Source organism: Rhinolophus hipposideros (genome assembly GCF_964194185.1).
Source record: "Rhinolophus hipposideros genome assembly, chromosome: 14".
NCBI lineage: Eukaryota > Metazoa > Chordata > Mammalia > Chiroptera > Rhinolophidae > Rhinolophus > Rhinolophus hipposideros.
The window spans coordinates 48,902,855-48,928,827 of record NC_138060.1 but is presented as its reverse complement, the minus strand read 5'-3'; the positions used below and the strand labels follow the sequence as shown (position 1 = coordinate 48,928,827).

The following is a 25,973-nucleotide window of genomic DNA, read 5'->3' as shown; positions in this document are numbered from 1 at the left end:
TACACGAAGAAGGCTACAGTTTTCCCCTTTTATACTGCCAAACACTCTAAAAAATGTGGAAGGGCTGTAGCATTGTCTGGAGGGTACTGCTTTCTTCCTTGATGAGAGGTGGAGACTGCCTGTATATTCAGGCATAACCAAAAAAATTTAAAAATTGTTCTGTGACCTCATAGAATGTCACATTGGCATGAGACAAATTATTCAAATGTATTTGGAAATACAAAATGTATTTGGAAATACAAAAGAAAGGTTTCTGTATAGTGAGGTGACAAGTGTTTCATTTGTGTCTAGTGATTCCATTTACTACATTTTAAAGATGTGAAGCTAACCATTACCACAAAGAATTTTTTATATATGACTGAAAAAAAAATCATTCTCCTTTGGACTATAGTATGTTTAGACCATAAGGCGTGCTTTATTTCAACAGCTGTTCATTTAACAGCCACCACCCTGGGCACAGAGGTTATAAACTGGAGGGTACGCATTTAGCTGAATTCAAAACCCACTTCAACTCTCCGTCTTCTGAGTTACATGTGTAATGGAAAAGCCACTTCTTGTGTACAGTTACAGGAAACCCAGATACCTTGTTCAAAGATAAAAATGTCCATTTCGGTTTTAGGAAATCCCCATTATGTATCATATTATTGAGCTCTTTCATGATCAGAAATCGATGAAATACACGTTTCCACTGGAGAATATACTCTCTTTAAACTTTGATGCTAAAAGGAAAACAGAGCTATAAATCTTTGTTTAGACTTTATGATCCAGTATGAGTATTCTGATGACCTTCCATTCACTGGCTCATGAAAGGACCATCATGATGTTTTATTTATACAGATAAATATCAGGGGAATTAATGAACAAATAAAGGAAGTACATCCATTTAAGTTATGTTCCTTGATGCTGTTTATGCCCTGAATTCTGACTCTCACCTCGATTCACATTGCATGTCTATCTGGCCCCAGAACATCTGAGAGGTTCCCAAACTTTACCAAAAAAAAAAAATGACTTAATGAGGAAATGAGTTATGTAGTATTTTATGTCTCAGAAACAGTTTTGGGTTGGGTGCCAGGTGTAAAATGTGAACATTTCGTGCTAACTCTTTCCACAAGCTAGATTTTAATATCCTACTCAGGAGACCCCTCCTCAAGTTAACATGGAGGGTGGGGTTTATTGGAACCCAGATGATTTCAGAAGAAATTATAAAGCAAGTTACTTTTTGTGATTGTTCAAGAATAACTGTGCTGAAAGAAAGTCATAGCGGCAACCCCGCCCACCCATCTGTGGTTCTAGTTTCATGCTCTGCTGAAGAAAGAGAGTCAAAAAGGCCTTTATCATTTCTTGACTCAATGCAGAATTTCTGAAAGAAGCCCAATGAACATCATTTTCTATGTACTTTTTCCTTTGAGTGGGTGCATTTTACATATCACAACATATTTTTTCATCTTGACCAGGGAGTGTGTCAATGATATCCAAAGCAAACTCTGGTTTATCACCTATTCATGTGTAGCCTAGGAGCTACAAATGGCATTAACATTTTTAAGTGAATCAAAAATAATCAAAAGCAGTATAACATTTTATGACATGTGAAAATCACATGATATGAAATGTCATCGTCCCTAAAAAGTTTTATTAGAACACGGTCATGCTTAATCGATTATATATTGTCTAGTGTGGCTTTCTTATTACAGTGGCAGACTTGAGTATTTGCAATAGAGATTGTAGGACTTACAAAGTCTAAAATATTTATTACCTGATGCTTTACAGAAAAATAAAGTTTGCCACCCCAGATGTAGAACAACTAACATTCAATTATAGCAGCTGAATTAGCCCCCACTATACTGCTTTCTCAGTGTTTATTTGCTTAACCATGTATTTCAATGAGTAGCTTTGGTATGGCTATAAACTTTTAGGGAATACAGAAGAGGCCAAATATGTATGAAGTTTAGTGTAGATATGGGGTAATTAAAAACTCTTTCAAGTAACTTTTTATAGGGAGAAAAAATATTGTACGTAATTTTCCACATTTGATACAACTCTCTTTTGGGCAAGATAATCTTAGAGAAAAATGTTAATTGTAATCGAACTCTTATAATTTATTCTTCAGTTTTTTTCTCTGCCTGCCCACCCCATGTTCTACCCACAAGATTTGCAAATTGTATGAGTTTAGCCTCCTACTCCTCAAAGAATTATTGCTTCCTTGGAGAAAATGGAATGTAGATTAATGAAACTGAAATTGAGAGGACAGCTCTCAAATCTGCAGTTTGAGGAGCATGGTTTATGGTTTAGAGGAGAATTTAGTAAAACACAAATATCTCTGGATTTATTAGAAGCTCTGAATGGTATTGCTGTCTAAAGTCATGGTGGAAATTTATGTAGTCCTTTCCCTCGTATTTGCTACAAAAGCATCACCTCCTTTAATTATGGAATTGTATTCTCAGCCACCCTGGATGTTATGCTGCCTCGTATTTACAGATGAAAAATGTGACTGTTTCACTTTCATAGCAAATGATGGGAAAAGTTGTATAAAGATCCTAAAGTTTAGGATATTTTGAATCATTTACTGTTATCACCTCTGGACTAGACTTTGAAGAACTGATTTAGATGTTTCATGACTGGGTCCATGGATTCCCTGAAATGCCACCATAACTGAAGCAGTTCCAAGATTTAACCATTGGGAAATGTTCTGGTAAACTCTGGCACAGGGGTGTGGTGCGATACAAAACACTGTTTAAAATGGAATAGAGACCATGCCAATAAGCAGAAATAAGTATGCAAAGTAACACAATTCATAACTCAAATTATATACACCCACAGGGAGCCAAGGCGGTTAAAAGAGAGCATCACTCCTCAAAGTATGGTCTCCAGATCCATGCAGATCCATAAACTGGGTGATACCATTCTGCAATAAGAAAAATAAGAAAAGCATGGACAGCTAGAGTTGCTATTTAGAAACTTTTAACAACAGAGTAACTTTACTGTTGAATTTAAAAATAAAAGAACAAAATCGGGCTTGTATTTTTCAATGTCTTTTATGTCTCTTTTATTTAGTAATTCAATCTCATTTAGTAATTCATTTATTGTATTTTACAAAACAATGTACATCATGCATTGGAGAATTTGAGAAAACACTTTATATATCAAAAGAAATGTGTTGCTGTTAATATTAAGTATGTAACACATTTTTGAAAAGGAATGTCATGTTGTGAACATTACAATTTTATTTTAATAAGAGGCTATTATGGTCCCTGGTCAGTTACTTGTTATCAAATTACTACACTTAGCCAGAATGAAAGAGTTGTTTTATTTTTCCCCCCCTGGGTTGAAGCAACTTTTAAATGTCAAATGCTATTTAGTGCTTTAGGGGTGTGACAACAAAATTCTGTTTAAATGACTAAATCATTGCTGGAGCATTACTGAAGGCGGAAAAACAGCAATCCTACAGAAACATGTTGATTAGGTTCCTGTACAACCAAACAGAAATGTCAGGATCCTCCTCCACTTAAGATGCAGGGAACAGTGCACTGAGGTATGAGAAAAGAACTTGATTTACAATTTGAAGGAAAACTAGCAGTAAAATAATTGAGAGCTGGAAAGAAATCTCACTCCTGCCAAATTGCTTTCCTTCATGCATGCTCCATTTAAGGACGCTATTTGGATACTCACATTTAGTTTGTGCATATTTTCTTTCCCCTGTGAATATTCCCTTCTGTCAGATTAGGACTGTTCTCTGCTGTGATCAGCAAAAGAGAATCTATTCAAGTTACCTAGCACTGGATTGTGCCTGGCGCTTTATAAATGGGAAATTGTTGATTTTTTAAGTTCAAAGGTGATAAGCTGGCTGGTAATGAGAACATTCTTGGTCCCTAAATTGCAAAAACGTGTGTTTCTTTCAAATAAGCTTTAATTTGAGTTCGTGGGAATCAGACATTGGAAGGCACATTGCAAATTGTAAAGAGTTGATTAAATATTTGTTAATAACAACTACCACTACAGTTGTAATTTGTGACAGAGATCCAATGAATGTCAGCCTTGGTGTTGTTTTAGGCTTTTTACCCCTATGAAGTATTCATAGGCCTTCCCCTCTCACCTCCAAGTAAAATACCTCTAGGAATTACTCTTATATTCATAAGACTCTTATATACATAAACAAAATGTGTGCTGTATTGTTAAACAAACCTTCACTTAGTTCGTTCTCTGAGTCTCATAGATATTTAGTCATTTATTTATAAATTTTGAGAGTCAGTGACAAAATTTGGCTTAAAAGTTTGGTTTTTATGTCATTCATTGTTCTATCCATGGAAGCACATTCTTATGCCTCACCCAAGAGGAAGAATGTAAAGGCCAAAAATATCTCTATATTGAAATATTTAGGGGCCCTCTTTTACCGTTTTTATTCACATTAGAAAGTATTTTTTGGTTTGCTTACAAGAAAAGCAAACCTAACAGATTTATTTTGAAAATTGCCTCATGTGAGCCTCTGACACCTTATGAGCTAGAAACAAAATTCTAATGCTCTCCAAAAGTAAGGCATAAAATACCATTTTGGGCGAACAACAGAGATATTGAAAAGTAAACAGAAACAGACAATGCAAATTAGGTTTGAGCCAAGAGCATACCTGTTTTAAATTTAAAATTGGCTATAAGCCAGAGTCAGTTATGCCCTGGGTACCTCGAGGAGGATGAAGATAGATATGAAAGGATTGTTGATTTAAAAAAAAAATACAGAACCACAGTCTGTGAGCTCTAACACTGATAGTATGTGATTCTCCTGGCCAGACATTTGTCCCAGGTGAACCAGGCCCAGCACTGGTGCTATTGTGTTTTTCTCTCATTCCTTCAGTTTACATCAATAGGCTTCTTGTTGTTTGAATTTAAAAAAATGTGCCTTTGCCATGAGCCTAAGTCATACCACGGTGCTGCATTGTTCTGTGATCAAATAGGAGGATTTTAAGAGCAGTAAACGATAAATGGTGGTTTGAAGTTTAAATCACATGTGGTTGTGCACACACATGCATATACACATATGTGAACCTGCATACACATACGTGCTCATATACACGTGCACACACACATACGCACACACATATACGTGCACACACATACATCCATTTGTATCCACTTCCACTCTAGAAGCCCTCCTACCTAAGGTGATAAGGACTGATCAGTTGAAGCAAATGGTCCTAGAAAAACATGTGATGCATATTTAAATTAAACATTTTCACTTAAAACACATCTATGTGCCTTTATTTCCCCACCTTCTGATGGAAAGGTTTTTTTTTTCCCATCAAGTGAAGATTTCCAAATATTTTCCAAAAGCAAGTGAGGCTTTTCTTAAGTGGAGGTCTGATGATTAGAGAGAGAGCCTCCACTGTTCTTGCATAAACCACACTCCTCAGGGATCGTAGGTCATATCCAGCTCATTTTCTTTAGGTGGGGTGAATGAGTGTAGTCATCTATGCACAGAACCAGTCTGGACTTTCAAGGTTTTGTCTTAGAGCTTTTGCAGTTCTCTTACCACTCCTAACTTGCAGCAGTGATTAGCAGTTCCCCTTTATCTAGTCGTTCCAAAGGATTCAACTTAGTTTTTATGGAAGCCACTCTCTTTTTTGCACTCACTTTCCATTTGCTTACAGATTATTTCACTAGATTTTGTAATTGTAATAACCAATGGTACTTGCAGAAAGGGCTTTGGAAGAGAACTCAGCTGATGCTTGGAGCATTTAAATTCAAGAGTTTCAAACAGATATGCACAGGCAGAGTAGAGAGTCACCTGCTAGCTACCAACTGGCAGCATCCACTGAATAGGTGTCGCTAAATTTTGCAAAGAGATTGGAGATGGTGCTTTTCTAATCTCTAAACAGCTCAGAATAAAATGTCTGACACATTTCCAGATATTTATAGAACTTGATGGTTCACATTTTTTCCCCAACTTGACCTCTGACTTCATCTTCTTTTCTACATTTAATTTTTCTTTTATGCTCCTGTCTTTTCATGTCTGATTATACTCTGAGAGAACTCCATCCCTTAGCTCCAATGGCAATAGGATTCTATTCAATCTGTGTTTGTTCTGCTGTTGTAGGCATCGTCTCCACGTTCTGCAAGATTTATGTTCCAAAATTAGTACATAAGGAAAAATGTACTTAGTTCAAATTATCCTCGAACATCCCTTGAGAAAGCTGTGGCTGAGTCCAACACATCTTATCTCCAGAGGTCTAAAACCCCCAACTTTTCCATGAGCTTTGGAATACATCAACATTATGTTGAATGTCAAATGAAGTAGTTTGGCATATCTTCAGGGGGTATCTGACAAAACATAGGTATGCTTAAAAACTAGAGCGGTGTGGGGTAATCACACTCAGGAAGAGACTCATGGGAACTGACCGACGTTTACGCCTGTCACCTAAGGAATTTTAAAGCACGTTTGTGCCTGGTGTTACTTATGTATGCATTTCTTCTTTCTGGGTTAGCTAAATCTCATCTTTCTGAGAAGACGAAGACAGAAACGCATTATATTTCCTTTCCACATAATTCAGTAGGACATGCTCAGAAATTTTTAAACAGTTAAAATGAAAATGGAAAAAACTTTGCTTGCGTTTCCAAGCCAGGAAGAGTGCTCTCTTCATTATTTTCCCTTTTTTTTTTTTAAGTTTATAACCTAGTTCTTGGGTGGTCACACTACTGATTTGAAAATGGACTCATTTTTTTTCATGTGGTTCTTAAACTAGACTAATTTCTTTAAACATTAAACTTTCAGAAAAATGTGTGCGTTTGGATTATCAGGGCCCATTCTTCTCACGTTAGCTGGAAATCTTTAAAATACTGGCTCCCTAATTTTAGGAGTAACTTTACACCTCTTAATAACAGACAGAGTATTTATATTTCACATATGTCCTATTAATAAACCAATAAACTGTTAGTCTTCAAAATAGAACTGCACATAATACCTGTACTAGTGTTTTTTTTGGTAGACTATCAATACAAGGCTGTTATTTTGTGGTATTTTTCCTCATTTGTGACTAGGGTTTTTTTTTTTTGTTGTTGTTGTTGTTTTTCAAGATACTTGAACTGGAGTATTTTTTTAGTTCAGACAAATTTGGGAATATACCACTTTAGAGTGTGACCCCAGAGGACACCTGATTTATTTTTAATGAGGCAGCATTGCATGACGGTTTAGGTTTCAGAGTGTGTGCTTGGGGGAAACTGCCTGGTTTTAAATCTTGGCTGTCCCACTTACTGAACACAGGACCTCAGGCTATTCATATCATCTCCATGCACCTCAATTTCCTTATCTATACATGGGCATTTTAATAGTATCTCCCTCTTGGGGTTATTGTGAAGATTAAATGAATTCATATTTTATCTAAAGTACTTGAATCAGTCCTCATATGTCATAAGTTTTCAATAGATTATTAGTATTAATGTTGACCTTGTTGTATTCACGGGAATGGAGCCACACCAGTGGGCACCCAGTAAATATCAAATGACTGGGTAAAATGAGTTGTAATTCCTCGCTGTTCTGGTCTTTCACCTCCACGCGTCCTCTCACCCATGCAGGTGGCCCCCGCCATTAAGGAGAGGATGATGAAGAAGGGAAGCCTGATGCTGGGCTACCAGCCCCACCGGGGGAAGGTCAACTTCTTCCGCCAAGTGGTCATCAGCCCTCAAGTGAGCCGTGAGGACATGGACTTCCTGCTGGATGAGATAGACCTACTAGGTAGAGACATGTAGCTGTGGCTTTTCGTCCCCCAGAGTCACGGGGCCTGTTGTGGGGAGGGTTACAGATCCAGGGCATCTGGGGACACATAGGGAATTGCAGCTCTTCTGGTGAGAAATAGGAAACGTCCCATCCAGGCCCCACAAAACCAAACTGCTAAGTGAATAGTGTTGACGATTCGTTAGCTGCCTACACACTACTGTTTCTATAAAAGAGGGAGTGAAAAATGGGTTTTTATCTAGGGTTGTCCCTGGGACAGGGAATGGAGGAGAGTTTAATTAAGTACCATGGGGGGGCCTGTGTGCTAAGCTTTCCTGGCTCTTTAAAGAACATATAAATTAGTAGTTTAAAGCAGTGGTTCTCAAAGTGGTCCCTAGACTAGCAGCATCACAGTCACCTGGGAAATGTTTAAAAATGCAGATTCCCAGGCCTCCTGAATCAGAAACTCTGGGGGTGGGGCCCAGTCTTCTGGATCTTCAGAAGACCTCCAGGTGATTCTGAGGAAGGGTAAAACCTGAGAACCAGCAATTTAGTAAAACCTTGTAACGACTAAATAATCACTCTGATGTTAGCCAGCAAAAGAATATCTAATATTATAATATTTCAGTGGTCCCTGAGCCAGTCTTTGAAAATATAGCTGTAGCATTGGTAGCACAAATGTTTAGGGGCATTAGAAGTGTATCAAAGTTGTTTTTTAAAAGAGAAGCTATATAAGATGTTTACTTTATAAAGATGTATTATCTTTTATGCAAGATAAATGATTATTCTAGAAAGTTAAAATTAACCATTATCTACTCTAAATTATTTAGAGATAAGATAAAAGTCAGACACTTTGTAGCATGGCCCTTTCAATGAAAGCAATAGTTCTAATTTACTTCTCAAAATTATTGTGTCATTAGTTGGGAATAGACATTAGATATACACGTCTCTAACGATGTACCTCTTTTAGCTTGAAAGGCCCATTGCTTAGCTTGCTCTCTGCTTGTAGGAAATAACCAGAATGGAATCCAAGGTGATACAACATTCCCTTTCTCAAGATTTGAAATTTCAGTGTAGACTATTAAGTAGTTTATATTGGGCAGAGAATCTGGGAATTAGAGGCCTTTCAGTGCAAACACATCCATTTCCCCTTGGAGTAGATGATTGTAATTCTGTCTCTGATCCTGGTCATGATTTCTAAGAGAATCTTATTTGACTAAGAAATAAACAGAATTCAGAGTTGTGGGTTCAGAGTTCAACAAGGTAAACTTATGAACGTAATTAGAGCTCTGACTTGGAAGGCAAATGATTGAAGAGTGTTCAAGTATTAGACTTAGCTCATTCAATAATTTTTTAATTTGTGTTGTTTAAATTTTGAAGAGTAAAAAGTAGATATATGCTCTTATCCATATTTTCATTTTGAGTGTGTGATTTCTTAATATCTCCATTGGTCAAAGAACATTTTAATCTTTCTCTGAACTACTTCAGTTTCTGGTAATAGGTATTTGTGTGTGTGTGTGCGCGTGCGAGTGTGTATTGTATTTCTCATTGCCTTTTTGTCTTAATGTCTTTCTAAAATGTTCTTGAAAGTGATGTTTGCAATAATTTGGGTTTCATAAAATAAAAAAACAATATTAGCACACAATGAGTGTTTTCTTTTCCTGTCATCTCCTCTTTACTGAACTGTACCAAATGATAGTGGGGTGTGCTATTGATGAAAATTTGGTTAGTCAGGGTCTCTCTGTAAGGTACCATTTGAGTGGAGACTAAGGATATGAGGGAGAGAACTATATGGGTATCTGGGGAAAGGGTGTTCCAGATGGAGGGCATGGTAAGCTAAAGACCTGAAGAGCTGTAATCATGGTACTTCCAAGGACCAATGTGGAGGTAAGCATGACTCGAGAAGAGGGAATGACGGGGTGAGTGGTAGATGAGCATGGTCAAAGAAATATCTGGGAGTCAGTACACTGGGCCCTGTAGGTGGAGACTTTGAGTTAAATGGAAACACATTAGAAAATATGAATAGGGTATTGAGTGATTCAACTTATAGTTTCAAAGGATCACTCTAATTTCTGTTTGGAGAATAGGGTGTGTGTGGGCAAGAGTAGACTCGAGGTGGTCAAATAGGAGGCAATAGCAACAGTTCAAACAAGAAATCACGATAGTTGATACTAGTGTCGTAGTGAAGGAAGTGGTGTAAAGAGGTCTGATTCTGGTGGCATTTAAAGGTAGAGTTGATAGGGTTGGCTAATGGAGGGCACGATTCAGAGAGAAATGAGGAATTAAGAATAGTTTCATATACTCTGGGCCTGGGCAATGATAAGAAACAAATTGCCATTTACTGAGATAAGGACTGCAGAAAGAGTAGTTTTACATGGTTTTGCTCAGGTAAATTTGACCTGTCTATAAGTCAACCAGATATGCTATAAGTAATTGCTTATGAGTCTCAACTTCAGGGAGGAAATTGGGGCCAACGATATAAATTTAAAAGCCATCGTAATAGGGGTTTTATTTCAAATTATGGGACTGGATACTCTCATCTAGAAAGTATTTGTAGACATCAAGGAGAAGCAGGCCAAGAATTGAGCCCTGGGATACCAGCTCAAGATGAAAAGGAACCAGCAAAGAAGACTAAAAAGGAACAGCCAATGAGAAAGAGAAAGAACTGAGAGAGTAGCTGCCAGAGGCCAAGTCAAAAACATTTTTTAGGAAGGAGGGACTGACCGATCATGTCAAATGCTGGGGATGGTTCAAGTAAGAACTGAGATTTACTTGAGAATTGGCAATGTACAGGCCATTTATTTGTGGGAATTGTTTGTTAAAAATAAGCATTTAGAGTACCATTTTCAATATTTCTTCTAGTAGCCACCAGACTTCATTCAACTAAAAGACTTTTAAATTCCTCTTCTGGCTTTTGATATTCAACAATGGTTCTTTACTGAAAAAGAGCCAATAACATAAAGGGATTTAAGCTTAAGGAAGTATCACATTGCTGATTGGAGCAGAGAGCATGAGGTTTAATGCATATAACAGAAAACCCAAATAATCGTGGTTTCATTACAGTAATTTATTTTTCTTTATTCAAAAGAAATTCCAAGTTACACCATGTAACGATGGTGTTTTACATCCAGTTACCCTGTAGGCAGATATAGACAAGGATTTGAGAGCAAGCAGCCTATTTACTTGGTAATCTCAGGAAACATTGTTCGAGGAATAAAGTGAGACAGAGAAGGGAAGGAAACCAGCATAGTGAACATTAATGAGCAAATTAATGCTGTGGACAATTGAGGCTGGATCCTGCCCACGATCTCTTGGAAAGGGTGTAGAACATAACTGAGAGATTACCCAACAGAGCGGTGAGGAAGATGAGATATTAATCCATTGGTAAATTAACTGGTTGAGGACTGGCCCAAGGACCATTATTAGCTCCCTGACAATCCTGACCGTACTTCCATGGCCCAGGAAGCCTTCAGATAGAGTAAGCACTTTCCACTAGAGCCTTCAGCAGGTTTGGTGAGTATTGAGATTTGGGAGGGGCACTGATGACTTTTGTAACAAATGGATCGATAGTACATCCATTGTGTTGTCAGGAACCCGGATCCTTCTGTATTTTTACACTGCCATCCTTAGAAAGGGATTCAATCATCAAGTTTCACTCACGGTTTCAATTTGGCACTGTGATTCTAACCATCTCCTCCACATTTCAGGCATCAAGAAATAGGAAAGAACTTTCCCAGAAGCCCATTCTCCAACCCGTCATTTACCACACTTCTTTTCAGGGGAGACTGAGAAATGTAGTTTTTAAATATTTATTTATTTATTTACTTACATTTATTTAACTGCATATATTGATGTTCATGACCATATAAGCAGGTCTGTTAGTAATAAAGAAAAATATGAGAACGTATGATGGCAGGCAGCTTGTAGTCTTTGCCACTGTGACACATGCATTGGGTGGCACCAATTCTTAAAGCAATTTTTTTCCCCAGAGAGCTCAGAAATTGACCTCGATTGATCAAGTTTGATTCCATTTAAACTGTTTGGAATCCAGTTTAGTTCAAGTTGGTTTGGTTCAAGCTGAGTAGTTAGTTTTGCCCCAGTCACATTTATCTGATCCCACTAGAAACGGATTGATGCAACTGAAAATGTCTCAGGCCCCTTAACTCAATTAGAGCCCATTTTGAACGGGGAAAACAATTACATTAAATTTAACCTCTTCAGGACCAGTTTGAGTCCTCTTAACTCAAATGGGTCTGAACTTACCTAACATAATTTGAACTGGCCTGGTTACATATTGAAGCAATTCTATGTCTCTCTGCTTCAATCACATTCCATTTGAGCTACCTTGATCTTGTGGAAATTCATTTCCACCATTTAGAACGGGTTTGATTTGTTCCAATTTGTACAGGATTGATTTTACACAGTTTAAGTAAAGGAAAATTGGATTAAACTTGCTTAATCCAACTGGATGCATAAAAAAAGCCTCCTTTTCAGAAAGTTCCTGGCTTTAGGGAATACAGTCTAGTGGAAGGAGTACAGTAAGGGGACTCTTGACTTGCTCTTCAGAGAAAACTCATCTAACAGCACAAAGAAAACCCCAGGTTAAAATGGAGTCACGGGTGGAGAAAAATGAGAGCTCTCAGTCCTCATTCTGTTTTCCACTTCCTTCTTAACTGGAAGACAACATATGAAGCGCTGGATACACATACCGTTAAAATAAAGGCCCGGAGGGTGGGGGAGAGGGCAGGGAAAGGGGATCTATGGAGTATAACCAAAAGTAGAAAAATAATATACGTTTCCTGTTTCATTAGTCCTACAGTTATGATGATTCCTATGGCCAAGTTCCACATCTTTGAGAATCCTCTAATGCAGAAAACCGAGGATGATTGTAATAATAGTTGACGTTTACTGAGTCCACACTACATGCCAAGTACTGCACCAGTTAGTACATTTACATCATCTTATTTACATCTCACAAAACCCCATCAGGTAGAAGTTATTACTATGCTCATTTTACAACTCATGAACCTGAGGTTCAGATAGTTTAATAAGAAAATTCCCCAAGATTATCAAACTAGTGAGTGGTGGATCCAAGAGTCAAATCTAAATTCACCTCACCCCAGAGCCCAAGCTCTAAACTTCTTCACTTTTCTTTAACTATATGGAGAAAAAAGAGTCATCTTGGACTAATCCTAGCAATCAACTATGTCTGGCATCCCATAGTTATTTAGCAAACAAAAGTAGCAAGAACCAGGTTGGTCTCAGAGGGTAATAATTATACCAGGGGTGTCCACACTTTTTTCAATGGTTTTCACCAAGGGCCATATGCAGTAAAATACACAAAGAGCTGGGCCACTCACTCGAGGTGAAGTACGTATTGCCTCACTAAATATATTTTTGGAATTCGCTGCGGGCCAATTAAAAATGGATTGCAGGCCGCAGTTGTCCCACGGGCTGCAGTTTGGACACCCCTGCATTATACAGTCATGGCCCCTTTCTCAAAACCAGAATATAAGAATTTTCTTATCTGCTTTTTGCCAGATAAGAAGTTGGAGGGCAGCATTATAGAGAGACTTTGAGTTGAAATATTAAGAAATTTTAACAGGGACCATAGTGGAGGTGAGAATCATTATTTTCTGAGTATGTGGCCATTGCTTTGTTTCCAGTCTTTCTGAGTTCCACAGCCACACGTGCAAATGCATACTTGACAACTCCATTCGGGGATCTCAAGGACACCTCAAACACAGCATGTCCAAAATTAACCCATGATTTCCCCAACCCCACCTCCCTTCTCAAACCTTTTTCTTTATTCATGTTTCCATCCCAGTGAATGATGCCATTTCCTGTCCAGTTTAGCAAACCCAAATCTATACACGTAATTTGTGCTTGACACCTTTGTCTACCTCTCTCCCTCGCTATCCAATCTGCTGGCAGGCCTTGTTGGATTTACCTCCAAAACACGTCTCTAATCCATTGTCCCATCTCCATTGTCATGACTAAATTCCAAGCTTCTATCACCTCTCCTCTGGACTACAGCAATAGCACCCTGTGGGGACAGAGCCAGGAGTGCAGTTTCCAGGCTCTCGGCCTCATGTAGAAAGGTGCTGGCTCAGATAGTAAATGGTCATCAACTGTGATTGGATGGCCATCAGCTGTGACTAGTTGGCCATCAGCTGTAACCAGTGAGCCATTGGCCACTAATATAACTGCCGTGGCTACGCTAGCAGAGAAAATGGGGGCTAGCAAGAAGATGGTGGCTGAGCCTGCAAGCAAAGCAGTGAGGGTTGCGAACAGTGTGGCTCCTGTTTCCTGTGTCTCCAACCCAGCTGCCAGAGAGACTATAGTGATATAACTCCTCTATCTATGGCTCCGTGGGTGTTCCTTTTTGGCTTCACACTATCCTGCATTCTTGTGTGGGGAGCGGGATTAGAGACCCTGCATGAGACGTTGTGTGACACACCCTGATTGCACCCATACACTGATTCTGGACTTCGTCCAATCTACTCCTCAAAACTGTCACCACATTAAAACACAAAACTGATTCTATCTCTCATTTTCTTAAAAACTTTCAATGACTTCCTGTTTGCTATTAGGATTGACTGAGAACGCTTCAGAAAACCATCAGAAAGCCTGTTGGTCAAGCAAAGCTCAGTGAATTAGCCCTATGAGTCCTGGAAGCACATCAGCAGGGAAGGCCCTTAGTGGTGTCCCAGAAGGGGAAGTTGGAGGAGGATGTTTACAGGCTTCCGGTCTGTGCTCAAGTGGGTTAAGGTGGGTCTTTCAAGGCCAGCTGACTGGGACATAGTGCATCAAGTAATAGTTTCAGATTGGCGGGCACACAAGGTGAGAGTCTTGACACAAATCCTGATGAATGAGCCGTTGTGCGATAAGCAAGCTGTTTCTGTAAGTGAGCACTCTTTTGTCCTGGTGGGAGAGAGGAGTCAAGTGTTTGTGTGGATAAATTTGTTGGTAAGAATGTGCTAAAGCAAACGGTAAAGGTGTTCATTGATTTACAATCTTAACTTCCTGAGCTAGAATCTCCTGAAACAAACAGTTAAATCATGTTGATGTTAAGTGATCTCAGTCCTGATAGTTAAGCTACACAGAGGCAAGTGATTTCAATTCTCAGGATAAAGATCAAATTCTGCAAGGGGCTGCCAAGGCCCAGCATCCTTCCAACTTGCACACAGTTTAGCTTTCTGTTGTGCTGTCTCCTCCTGCTGAGGGCCAGAAAAATGAGTCTTCTTTCAGATCCCACCCTCCTCTTAACTCTGCATATTGGAACCTTTGGATGTAGTAGTCCCTCTTCCTAGAATGCTTTTTCCCCCTAATTACATTTCTGCCTACAATTCAGATTTCCATTTGATTCTCAGTTCCTTAGGGATGCCTTCTGTGACTGCCCTTCATCTTGCCAAAAGAAGATCTGCACCAATATAAACTCTCTTTCATTTTCTTTATATATATGTTATTTTCTTTATTATATATGCACACACATGCATATATATATCACTATTTGCAATTCTATATCTCTGTGCATTTTTTAAATTCAGATGTAATATCCCCTAGAGACTTAGCACATAATAATCACTCAATAAATAATTGTGAAAGTAAGGAAGGTTGGCAGGTAGGTGCAGTCATTTGCCTTTGGAGAGAACATCTTTATTTAGGGGAACACTTAGATACAGAAATGTAAAACCACTAACCCATGCCTTAGAGAAAATGCCCAAGTAAACTTTAATCTTAAAACACATGCTACAAACTCTGATGTTAAATGTTCTGGTTAATAAATGTAGCCTTGAAGAAAAAGAAGAGTTTTCCCTTAACAATAAATTTAGATTCGACTTCTCGCAGAAAAAAATTTCTTCTTTGGATGAGTATGATTTTGATTTCTAAGTATTCCCTAAGGAGAGTGTAAGGCTAGAGCCATAACCTAACCTTAAGTCATCACAAGTCATGGGTTGGTTAACTTTTCACTAACACTGCCTAGAACACTCCCATTTTACACATTCTGCTGTTCCTACTGATAGCTGATGACAGTGTAGAACACAGTGCAGACTGTGGTTCATGTGGCTGGTGAGCTCTAAACAATTTTTATTCTGTTATTTGGAGGCTTTGAGGTTTCTGGGTAAGTCATACTCTGCTGGAGACCAAGGGATGAGAAAGCTATTAAGCCATAATGGAAACACGGCTGTTCTCTCTGCAGGTGGAATCCCTTTGTGCTGGTGGCCTGGGAAGGGAAAGGGGTGAGCAATGTACACTTGAGGACACTTCATTAGCTCCTTCCCTTGCTGCTTTTGGAACAGGACACTATTGTCACATTTAAAAACCTATGCTAAATCTAGAAAGATGTCCTCCATATCATACCTAACTCACCATGTGAGTTGAGTTTTTAGTTGAATGATTAGGCCCAATGTTCAAGAACCCAAACACCGTGTTTCCCTAAAGTTTCTCAGACTTGTGTCTATATAGGAGAATTTTGTCATCCAGGGACGAGCAGCTCCAGCTTACTCTTTAACGACTGATGCCCTGCAGCTTGTGCATAAATTTTGGTATTTCTCACATCCTTAGGGCAGAGCTACACAACCCAACCTGCATGGCTTCCAGGGAGGTTTTGCATTCATATTATAGAGACACATGGTCTGCTAGGCAAGAGCACACATATTCCTCCTCATCTGGTGTGCAAATTATAAGGATCTGCTTGAAATTCTGTACACTCTTAGAGCTGCAAACACTGGATTTCTAAATGTGATCAAATTGGTACCAAGGTAACTGACCTGAATATTAGCTGATGTTTGTGTTTCACCTTTTCTAGGCAGCACGTTAAGGTAGGTGATGTCTGTGTGGGCTGCTCTCTTCTAAAGCGCCAAAGTCAGGGTGCACTGTTACTAGGAGTGACAGCATTTCTGGAAGATTGACGCAAGTCTCTGATTCTGAGTAAAGGGGAAAATGGTGGGCATTACCAGAGAAATTTGAAGGGGAGCTAGCTTGGCAGGCAGGTAGGTGAATCTGACTTTGGATAAGCAAGTAGCTTGCAATAAGAGGAATGTAATACAATTCAGAATACTGAAATATGCCAACAATCATAAAATTACCGTTGCATACAAAAACTGAAGAAAAACTGGGTTACCAGACCCTATGCCAACTGCTGTCTTCTAAAACGTGGTTGGTAATTAGAAGCCCATGATTGACATTTGTGCCACTGTGGCTGATCTCCAATTCCACGTTAGCTGAGTATTGTGTGGTGCCGCCTGCTGTAATAATAACTGAATGGCTTCCAGTCTTGGACCTAATCCTATATGAATGGATTGCCTTTGGTTCTTATTTTCAAATAAGAAAAGATCCAATGAAGGTTCAACAAAGAGATTGCTGCATTCACAGAAGGAGCTGTATATTTGGATAACTTTGGACCCATTGTGAGCTTCACTGAGTGCTAAAGCCTTTCCCTAATTTTAAGAGTAATTGTCCCTGAAATCCCTTCTCTGTCTTGTCCATAAAAATAACCATTAAATTCTGAAAATAAGGAAAGAGCACTCAGCGATAGCTGTTCGGGATGATAAGAGTCAAGCATATTCTAGATCTAGTAGGCTACCAAAGCATTGGGGCCACCTCAGCCTAATGGCCTTTTTGTTGGATTACTTGAACATTTGATAAACACTGCATAGCAGTTAAAATGAATATATAAGGTAGATATGCGTCAACAGAGATGGATCTCCAAAACAATCTTAAGTAAAAAAAAAGTGGGGGTTAGAGTAATACAGAGTTCCACTTATATAAATTAAAAAGAACACACATAAAAGATAACACCCTAGATTGTAGGTACACGTATAAATGGGAAGGATTCACATTTAAGCCATAAGAGGCGTGGACTTTGAGAAGGTCAGTAGAGACAGGAACTAGGGACTTAGTATAGTGCCACAGATGGTGATGATACGTTTGTAATGTTTTATTTCTTGTTAAATGAAAAGCTAATTTCTGAATCAAATAAGATGACACACATCTATTTACTCTGGATATATGGTATAGGCCTGGATATGTGCTGGATTTTTAACCTTTTTCATAATAAAATAATTTAGGATGAGAACAACAACAAAAAAACCATGAGCAAACAAGTCAGCAGCAACAACAAAAAAGCTGTAACATTTTTTAAAATCTGGATGTGACAATTATAAACATTAATTAGAAGTAACATCATCTATAGCAGACTTATACTGAAATCTGGATAATGGAGCAAGATAGTTCAGAAGTAGTTTCTGTTTCAGGGACAAATCTACTGCGTCCTTAAAGAAGTGACACAAGTCAATCATACATGAAAATTTCTGACCCTCATGCCCACATTAAATGATGCTGGGAAATCTGTTTAGCAATTAGAAAACATATAAACGATCTTTCCTCAAGCCCATACCATATGCCTGAATACATTCTATAGAGAACATACATAATATTAACTCATAAAAATAATGCCACAGAAAATCTTTAAGAAAATAGAATCATTTATTGGATCTTTAAAAAGACAGTTATTTTCTAAATATGAATGCAATAGGAGAATTCGTAAGGAAATAATTTGATTCCATACATATTTTAAAATCTGCATTTATTAAGTACACATTAACAAAATGAAAAGGCAAATAAAAGCTGGAAAAGTGTTTGTGGCAAATATATAATTCATAAAATCATTTAGGTGTAATAGATAAATAGGCATTTATCTAAATGATTTTATGCAGTAATGCTACAATAGCTAAACAAATATATGAAAAAGTTCAACCTTTTATGACTAAAATAAATTCAAGTAATAACAATAATGATGTATAATTGTGGAATATTAAATTAACAAAGAGTGGTAATATTCAAAGTTGGTGAATGTGCTATGAAATACACGTTCTCATGAATTGTTGGTGGGAATAAAACTAGATAATCCTTCTGGGAAATCATTTGGCCAGCGATGACAAGAACCATAAAAATATTCATAACTTCTTGTAATCTGTTTTAAGGAAATACAAAATGTACAAATACCAATGTATATATAGTCATTGCAGCAATATGCATAATGCTGGAAAATGGGAAACAATTTAACAGATTAATGTTGGAATGATATTAATAAATTAAGGAGTATAGATACATGTGTAAGGCAAAATATTTTTAAAACAGGGTAAAAATTATGTTTTCCATGATTCTTTTCAACTTAATATTAGATCACACATAGTAGTCTGTATAACTTGTCTACATGATTATCCTCTGAGTAATTAATCATTTCTATATCATTGATTTTTAAAACACACACATATATATATATATATATATATATATATATATATATATATATCTCAGTAAGTTTCTTATTCATGATATTTCTTCATTTGTCCATTGAGGCTAGATCATGGGGAATGATCTAGTGGGGCATCTTGATTTCTAGATAGGTTTGTTAAACTGAGAAGAAAAGGCCATTTTGAATTACAAAAGCTTGCAGTGAACTCAAAGCAAGAAGGAAGACAGATCACATCAGAGCAAGGCTCCTTTTTCCACATCACTATCTAGTCAAAATTCCCCAGTGGAAGGGAGATAAAGGGACTACAATGAGGGAAGATGTCCATGGGGCTGGGAACCAGTGTGCTGTAGACTTGGAGGAACCACGCAGGCTTAAGCTAAGTCATAATCCGGAGAACACCCAGCCCCCAGTAGAGTGAAATTATCAATTCATGGGAACAATGTTCATACTAATTCAGAAACTCTTGAATTCCAGGGTCTACTCAAGTCTTCTATGCCAAGAAAGTACACCAATAGTCTCACATTAAGCATGGCGAGAAGCTCCCATCCATAGGAGCTTATTGCCCACCGAATCTCAACAGGGAGTGCCCTAAGAGACTCGTCGCAGACCTCATCTGTTGTGAATTAATCTAAGTCAAAATTGCTCATCTTAATTATCAGACTCTTTTGGGAATCAGTAGCTTCCAATTATTAGAAGCAGGTTAAGACTACAGTTCTCCCCAAGAATCTCACCAGCAGGTTTGAATGAAAGCAATTCTCAGATTGCACAAAAGCAATCACACAAACTATCCCATAACTTTGAAGAAGTCCCCAATCTCTCCTTAGATGATGTCACCATATTTCACATTTGAGACAAAATCAGCACTATTCTAGAGGTGGGAATTGTAGCAACTTTACAGTTGAAATCAGACAATCAGAATCTTTCAAATCAGCACCTAGACACTGTTTTAGGAGTAGACGTAAACTACCATTCTGAAAAATCCATACTTCTGGATCAGCTTGATTCTGTTCATGTGAAGATAGACTCTTCATAATATTTCTACCCTATTCACATATCTTGAACCTAGCAATTTCACCATTGAACACCTATAATAAACAAAATCTCTCCTATTGATAAATAAAGGTAGGTGAAATACTTGTAATAAAGGTCTCTGGAGTGTGACTTTTGATTATATATGAACTCACCATCCCTGGAACATTGTTTTATATTGGAGCAGCTATCCATCTTAGCAATGTATATTAAAGTCACCATACACATATACATATGTTAAACATATATGCTAAAGTATTTGAAAGTGAAGTACAGACTACAATTCATTATCTGAGGTCTTGTGTGAGGTCTTTCAATTTCTCAGGCAATTCAGGAGCCCTTCAAGTTGGAGACTAGACACAGGATACCTAGAATGATAATAGTGGTGGTATTTAGCTGAAATCCTTTCAGATTCTCCACCTCCACGCTTGAACTTGTCTGGGACTGAATGGAAACAGCTGAAAATCTCTTCCAAAACCGAGGAAGCAGTATGTTTTCTCTAGCTCTTTCTGGTCAGGGGAAGAGACGCTACGTTTGGAACAGAACTGGTTTTGTTAGATTGCCTCTTCACTGGGGCTTCCCTAGGGACTATACTAAGTCATGATTACTGCAAGGAATGCTTCTGCTGTTGGCACAAGCAGTGGAAGAAAAAGCTGTTAATGAAGGCAATACCTTGTGTCCTCCATTTTGTTCTCTTTTGGGTATTTCTTTAGTGTTTTCAGCTGTGAAAGAAGCTGTTCTCCCATGAGACCCAGGAGATTTAGGAAATGGTTGAACACAGACTCAGGAAAACCATCAGATGGAAGTATGATTCCCTTTATTATACTGGAGGATATGCAATGCATATAAATAAGCCTGTTGTAGTATTTTGTGGCAGGATGTGAACATTCGCTCTTATTATGGAACAATAATCAATTGGTTCTCCTTCCCTTTCTTTGAAACAATAGAAAGAGGGAATGCACATATTTCCCTCTCCAGGGAAGGTTTGAAGATTAAATGAACTAGTTATTTGGTTGCTAATAATTCAGGTTCCAAATTGATAGGCTAACAAATCTGTTGAGGAAAGGACAGGAACAGAGCTTGTGCAAAGGAAAAGGTGGGAGGTAGAGACTGTCTCAGACTTGAAGGAGTGACAGTTGTGGGGGTCTCTAGAGAATAGGGTCCCTGTTTATTGCTCCCAGAGAGGGATCTGAGGGCATGGTGGATTTTAAGGGAATAGCCCTAGTGTACCTGGAAGCAAAGCTAGACCTGTGGGACCCAGATTCTCCCAAGAATAATACCAAGTCCCCAGCAAAGCAAGGAAGCAGAGGAGAGGCAGACCTGAACAAACCTAGCAAGTGGGATAATGGGCCACTCAGGGGGATCCAACCTCGCTGAGACCTAGCACCAGAACTCCTCAACCCCTGGCACCTTGTTCTCACTGGAACTGTTCTCACTATAAAACCTGGAACAATGGTAAAACCTCAGGAGTTAGTGGGGAAGGTGGTCCCAATAATAAGGACTGAATTTTCACCAGCCCAGCAGAATAGGGGTTCAGAATCAAAATTAAGTAGGATTATAGAAAAATAAGATGTGACATTTCTTGCACACCTGAATTTTGTAATCTGAGGATAATCACCACGACAATTTAATTAGAATATTAAATTTTACAGCTACATAGCATGTTTAGTTATAATGACAACTGATGCCTCTTAAACAAGATTCCAGAATGTCATTTCTGGCTCTTTTAATTCTGAGAAAAAGATTCCAAAATGGTGAACTGGTGAAATCATCACACTCACACACACAGACACAAAAACACCACACATAAACACATACACATAGAAAACAGCTCTAAAGACATATAAAAGAATTGGAAGCGTATTGAAATGGAAACCTTTTCCTCAGTTGATTTTTTTTCCCTAATTTTAGGTGATGTAGCCATTTTATAATATAAAAGAAAGGAAATAGCATATCAACATTGATGGGAATAAATGAAGACAATTAAAGGAAAGTATTTCAAGGTCTTTAAGTACTAGTGGAGTCTTAGAAATGATGTACTACCATTTTACAGATGAAAGACAAAGACCCACGTATTGTAAAGTGTTTGTGGTGGTTTTAAAGTATTACCACAAGCCCTGTCACTCTTCCCATTGAGAGGTGGAAGACCATGTCCTCTTGCTTTAAATTTCAACGACTTGCAAATGCTTGGTTAAGTAGAATATGGGAGAAGTGATGTTATCTGACTTTCAAGACTCTCATAAATATCCATGCAGTCTCTGCCTAGAGGAAGCCACCTGACTTATAGGGACTCTATTGCCCTGACACAGCCAGCTGGAAAGGTCATGTGAACGTGTTCTAGATGATAGCCCCAACAGAGCTCTCAGCTGACAGCTAGCAATAACTTCCAGAGTGAGGCATCATGGACATCCAGCTCAGCTGAGCCATTAGATGATTCTAATCCCAGTCAATACCTGAGTGCAATGACAGAAGAGACCTCAAGTGAGAACTGTCCAGCCAAAACTCTTCTCAAATGCCTGACCCACAAAATTTCAGCTAAGTAAATTGGTTGCTTTAAGCCACTAAGTTTTATAGTGATTTGGTATGCATCAATAATAACTAGAATACCCAAGATCACGGAACTAAGGGGCTTAGTTAGTAACAGGACAGACTAGAACCTAACCTTTCATTCTCACACAGGATACTCCTGTGTTTCAAGGGAACGAGATGGGGCATTGGAATAAGACAAATCTGTATATTGACAGTCATAGTTTACGTCTAAGTTTGGCACTGGTGTGAAATTCCATAATATTGTTTTAGTGCCATCAATTGCTCCCTACATTATATCAGGGGCTATTAAACATAGGGTGGCATCAAAAGAGGGTACAGTAGGTGGGGAAAAAAATTTTACCTTCATCTCATTCTCATATTCCTGGAGGGGAAAAAATGGAACTGCTGGAGAAGTGATGTGCAAAAACAGTATGTGAAGTCATTGAAATAAACAGTAATCCTTACATGATGTTTTGTTGTACAATGTAAACATCACCATTTTGTTGTTGCTAAGAAAAAAAATGAAGCCAGATAAAATTCATAAAGCTGTCAGAGTCATTTTTGGGAATGCCTTAAGTGAACAAGGGAGAGAGTCTCAAGCTTAGTATTGTTTCATCTTAGAAGAATTCCCTAGAGGAATTGGCCAAAGTTCTGTAGGGGGTTAAACAAGGGTCCCTGAAAACATATGGCCATTTCCCAATCTCTAGAACCTGTGATTGTGACCTTATTTGCAGAAGGGGTCTTTGCAGATATAATTGAGCTAAGGATCTCAAGATGAGTTCATCCCGGATTATCAGGTGAGCCCTAAACTCAGTGACAAACATTTTTATAAGAGACACATAGAGAAGAGGAAAAGGTAATGTGAAGATGGAGGCAGAGAAGTGAGTATTGTGGCCACAATCCAAGAAACACCAAGGAACACCGGGAGCCAACAGCCACTGGACCCATCTAGCTCTAGGTTACCTAATCCTGATTATTCCCTAGAGCCTACAGAGAGAATAAGGCCTTGCCTTGATGCTGAGGACCTTGATTTTGGACTTCTAAATGCCAGAATGGTGAAATAGTAAATTTCTATTGGTTTAAACCACTAAGATTGTGGTAATTTATTGCAGCAGCCCGAGGAACACAATACAAGCGCCTTGAGAGAAATGTGTAAGAGAATTGGAGAGGCAGGGCCATCTTGTCGGGGAGCAATGCTGGCTGGAGCACCACATCCACATGAGCAGATGTGGGACAGCAGTCATGCTCTCACTAGGAATTCTCTGCAAAAGCCAGACATGTTTGGCTTCAGGCTGTTTCACTCCAATAGGTGTTACCTATTAGGACATGCCAAGGACGTACTGTTTATTTGTATGTTTCTGTCTCCTCAGCTAGATCATGGACTTCTAAATGCCAAGAGCCTTCATTTCTGCCTTCACTAAAAATTTATTGATGACTGTTATGTGCTCCATTCTGTGTTAGATGCCTGGATAAGATGCTGAGTAACACAGTTCTTGCTTTCAGGATGCAAGCAGACCTTGGGTGGCACACCACTTTTCACTCAACTAAGGTATGCTGGATGAAGGGAAAAAATATGGACAAAACAGGTTGGAGGAGTGGAGAGTACAAACAAAGAGAGACCTAGGTTCAAACTGCATAAACTTCCATAAGATACTTATCTCAATTGTATAACGCAAAATGGAGAAAATAATACCTAAATAATACATATATACATATATATGTAAATATGTATACATACATATATATGTATATATGGTGCCTTTATATATATGTACATATATATGTATATATGTATATATATATATACACATTTACACATTTTAAGAAAGGAAAACTGTATTAAGATTGTAATACTCTATATATACCGACAACAAAAGATGAATACAAGTCACGTTTGACTTCTGCCATTACAAGAGGTGCTCAAAGCGGTTCCCATCAGCATCTACACACTTCTGAGTATGGCGGACATTGACCAATGTGTCCACTTGTATACATTTTTTTGGCATCCCTGGTATATATAATATGGTACTAATGAATGAGGGTCTAGTGTTCCAGCAAAGTTTCAGTGTACATATCTGTTAAAAAGCTAATAAATTATGTCTTGCGTTAGTAATATGCAGTACTTCTCCCATGTGTTTTTACAAGTGAGATATTTGATTTTTCTCCAGCTTTCCAATGTAGGCAGGATGAGGTGGCGTCTCAGATGAGGCAAAAGAGCAAGAGATCAAAGTCATGGAAGAGCAGGGTGGTACCTGGTGGAGTTAGACTAACACCCAAGTTTTCGTGTCTCACAAGGCCCTGCAGTGACCACCATAGTCACTCCACTCACAATGGGTGAAATAGCCCCCTTAGGCTACGGGGTGGTCTGCTGAAAGTTACAGGTAAACATGAATCCATTTTACCCAAGATTTTAAGAACAATGTCTTTAAAATACTACAACACAGACTCATTTTCGAATATAATGTAAATACTTAATAATAATAAAATAATAATAATGATGATGATGATAACTGTTTATGTGCACCAGTCTCGATTCTAACCACTTTTAAAACAGTAACTCTATTCTTTTTTTTTTTTTTTTATCTCATCACTCAGCTTTAATAGCGATCAACGTTTTTCCATTCTTGGTGCATGTACTCCCTTCCTATTTCATTAGTATTATTTTTTTAAAAATTATTTTTTAAACTTTAAAAAAGTGTTCAATTACAGTTGACATACATTATATTAGTTTCAGGTGTACAGCACAGTAATTAGTCATTTATATAACTTACAAAGTAATCACCCAAATAAATCTAGTACCCATCTCACACTGTACATAGTTATTACCATATTATTGACTATATATTTTATGCTGTACTTTCCATCCCAGTGACTATTATGTTACTATCCATTTGTAATTCTTAATTCCTTCCCTTTCTTCACTCATCCCCCCTACCCCTCTCCCATCTGGTAACTCTCAAAATGTTTTCTGTATCTATGAGGCTGTTTCTGTTTTGTTTGTTTGTCTATTTTGTTCCTTAGATTCCACATATAAGTGAAGTCATATGGCATTTGTCTATCTCTGTCTGACTTCGTTCAGCAAAATATCCTTTAGGCCCATCCATTTTGTTGCATGTGGCAAGATTTCATTCTTTTTTATAGCTGAGTAATATTCCATTGTATATATGTAGCCTCTCTTCTTTATCCATTCATCCATTAATGGATACCAGATTACCTCCATATCTTGGTTATTGTAAATAATGCTGCAATGAACATATAGATGCATATGTCCCTTCAAAGTAGTCTTTGGGTTTCTTTGGAACAGAAGTGGGATTACTGGGTCCTTCTTTGTCTCATTATAGCCTTTGTCTTAAAGTCTATTTTAGCTGGTATAAATATTGCTAACCCAACTTTTTCTTTTTCTTTCTTGTTTCCATTTTCATAAAATAACTTTTTCCATCCCTTTACTTTCAGTCT

The 25,973-nt window shown here is 38.1% G+C and overlaps 1 protein-coding gene across 5 annotated transcripts in view; it reads left to right on the top strand.

Moving 5' to 3' along the window:
* The window catches only part of GADL1 (glutamate decarboxylase like 1), a 157,743-nt gene extending 148,400 nt beyond the window's left edge, over positions 1-9,343 (top strand). For 3 of the 5 annotated variants that reach the window (XM_081072485.1, XM_081072482.1, XM_081072484.1), the window contains one exon: positions 7,558-9,334. In XM_081072485.1, coding sequence (XP_080928611.1) covers positions 7,558-7,731 — 174 coding nt within the window. In that variant the 3' untranslated portion in view covers positions 7,732-9,334. Of the gene's footprint in view, positions 1-7,557 lie in introns of all 5 variants that reach the window. The other 2 variants (XM_081072483.1, XM_081072481.1) reach the window with 2 other exon arrangements.
* Positions 9,344-25,973: the final 16,630 nt, after the last annotated feature.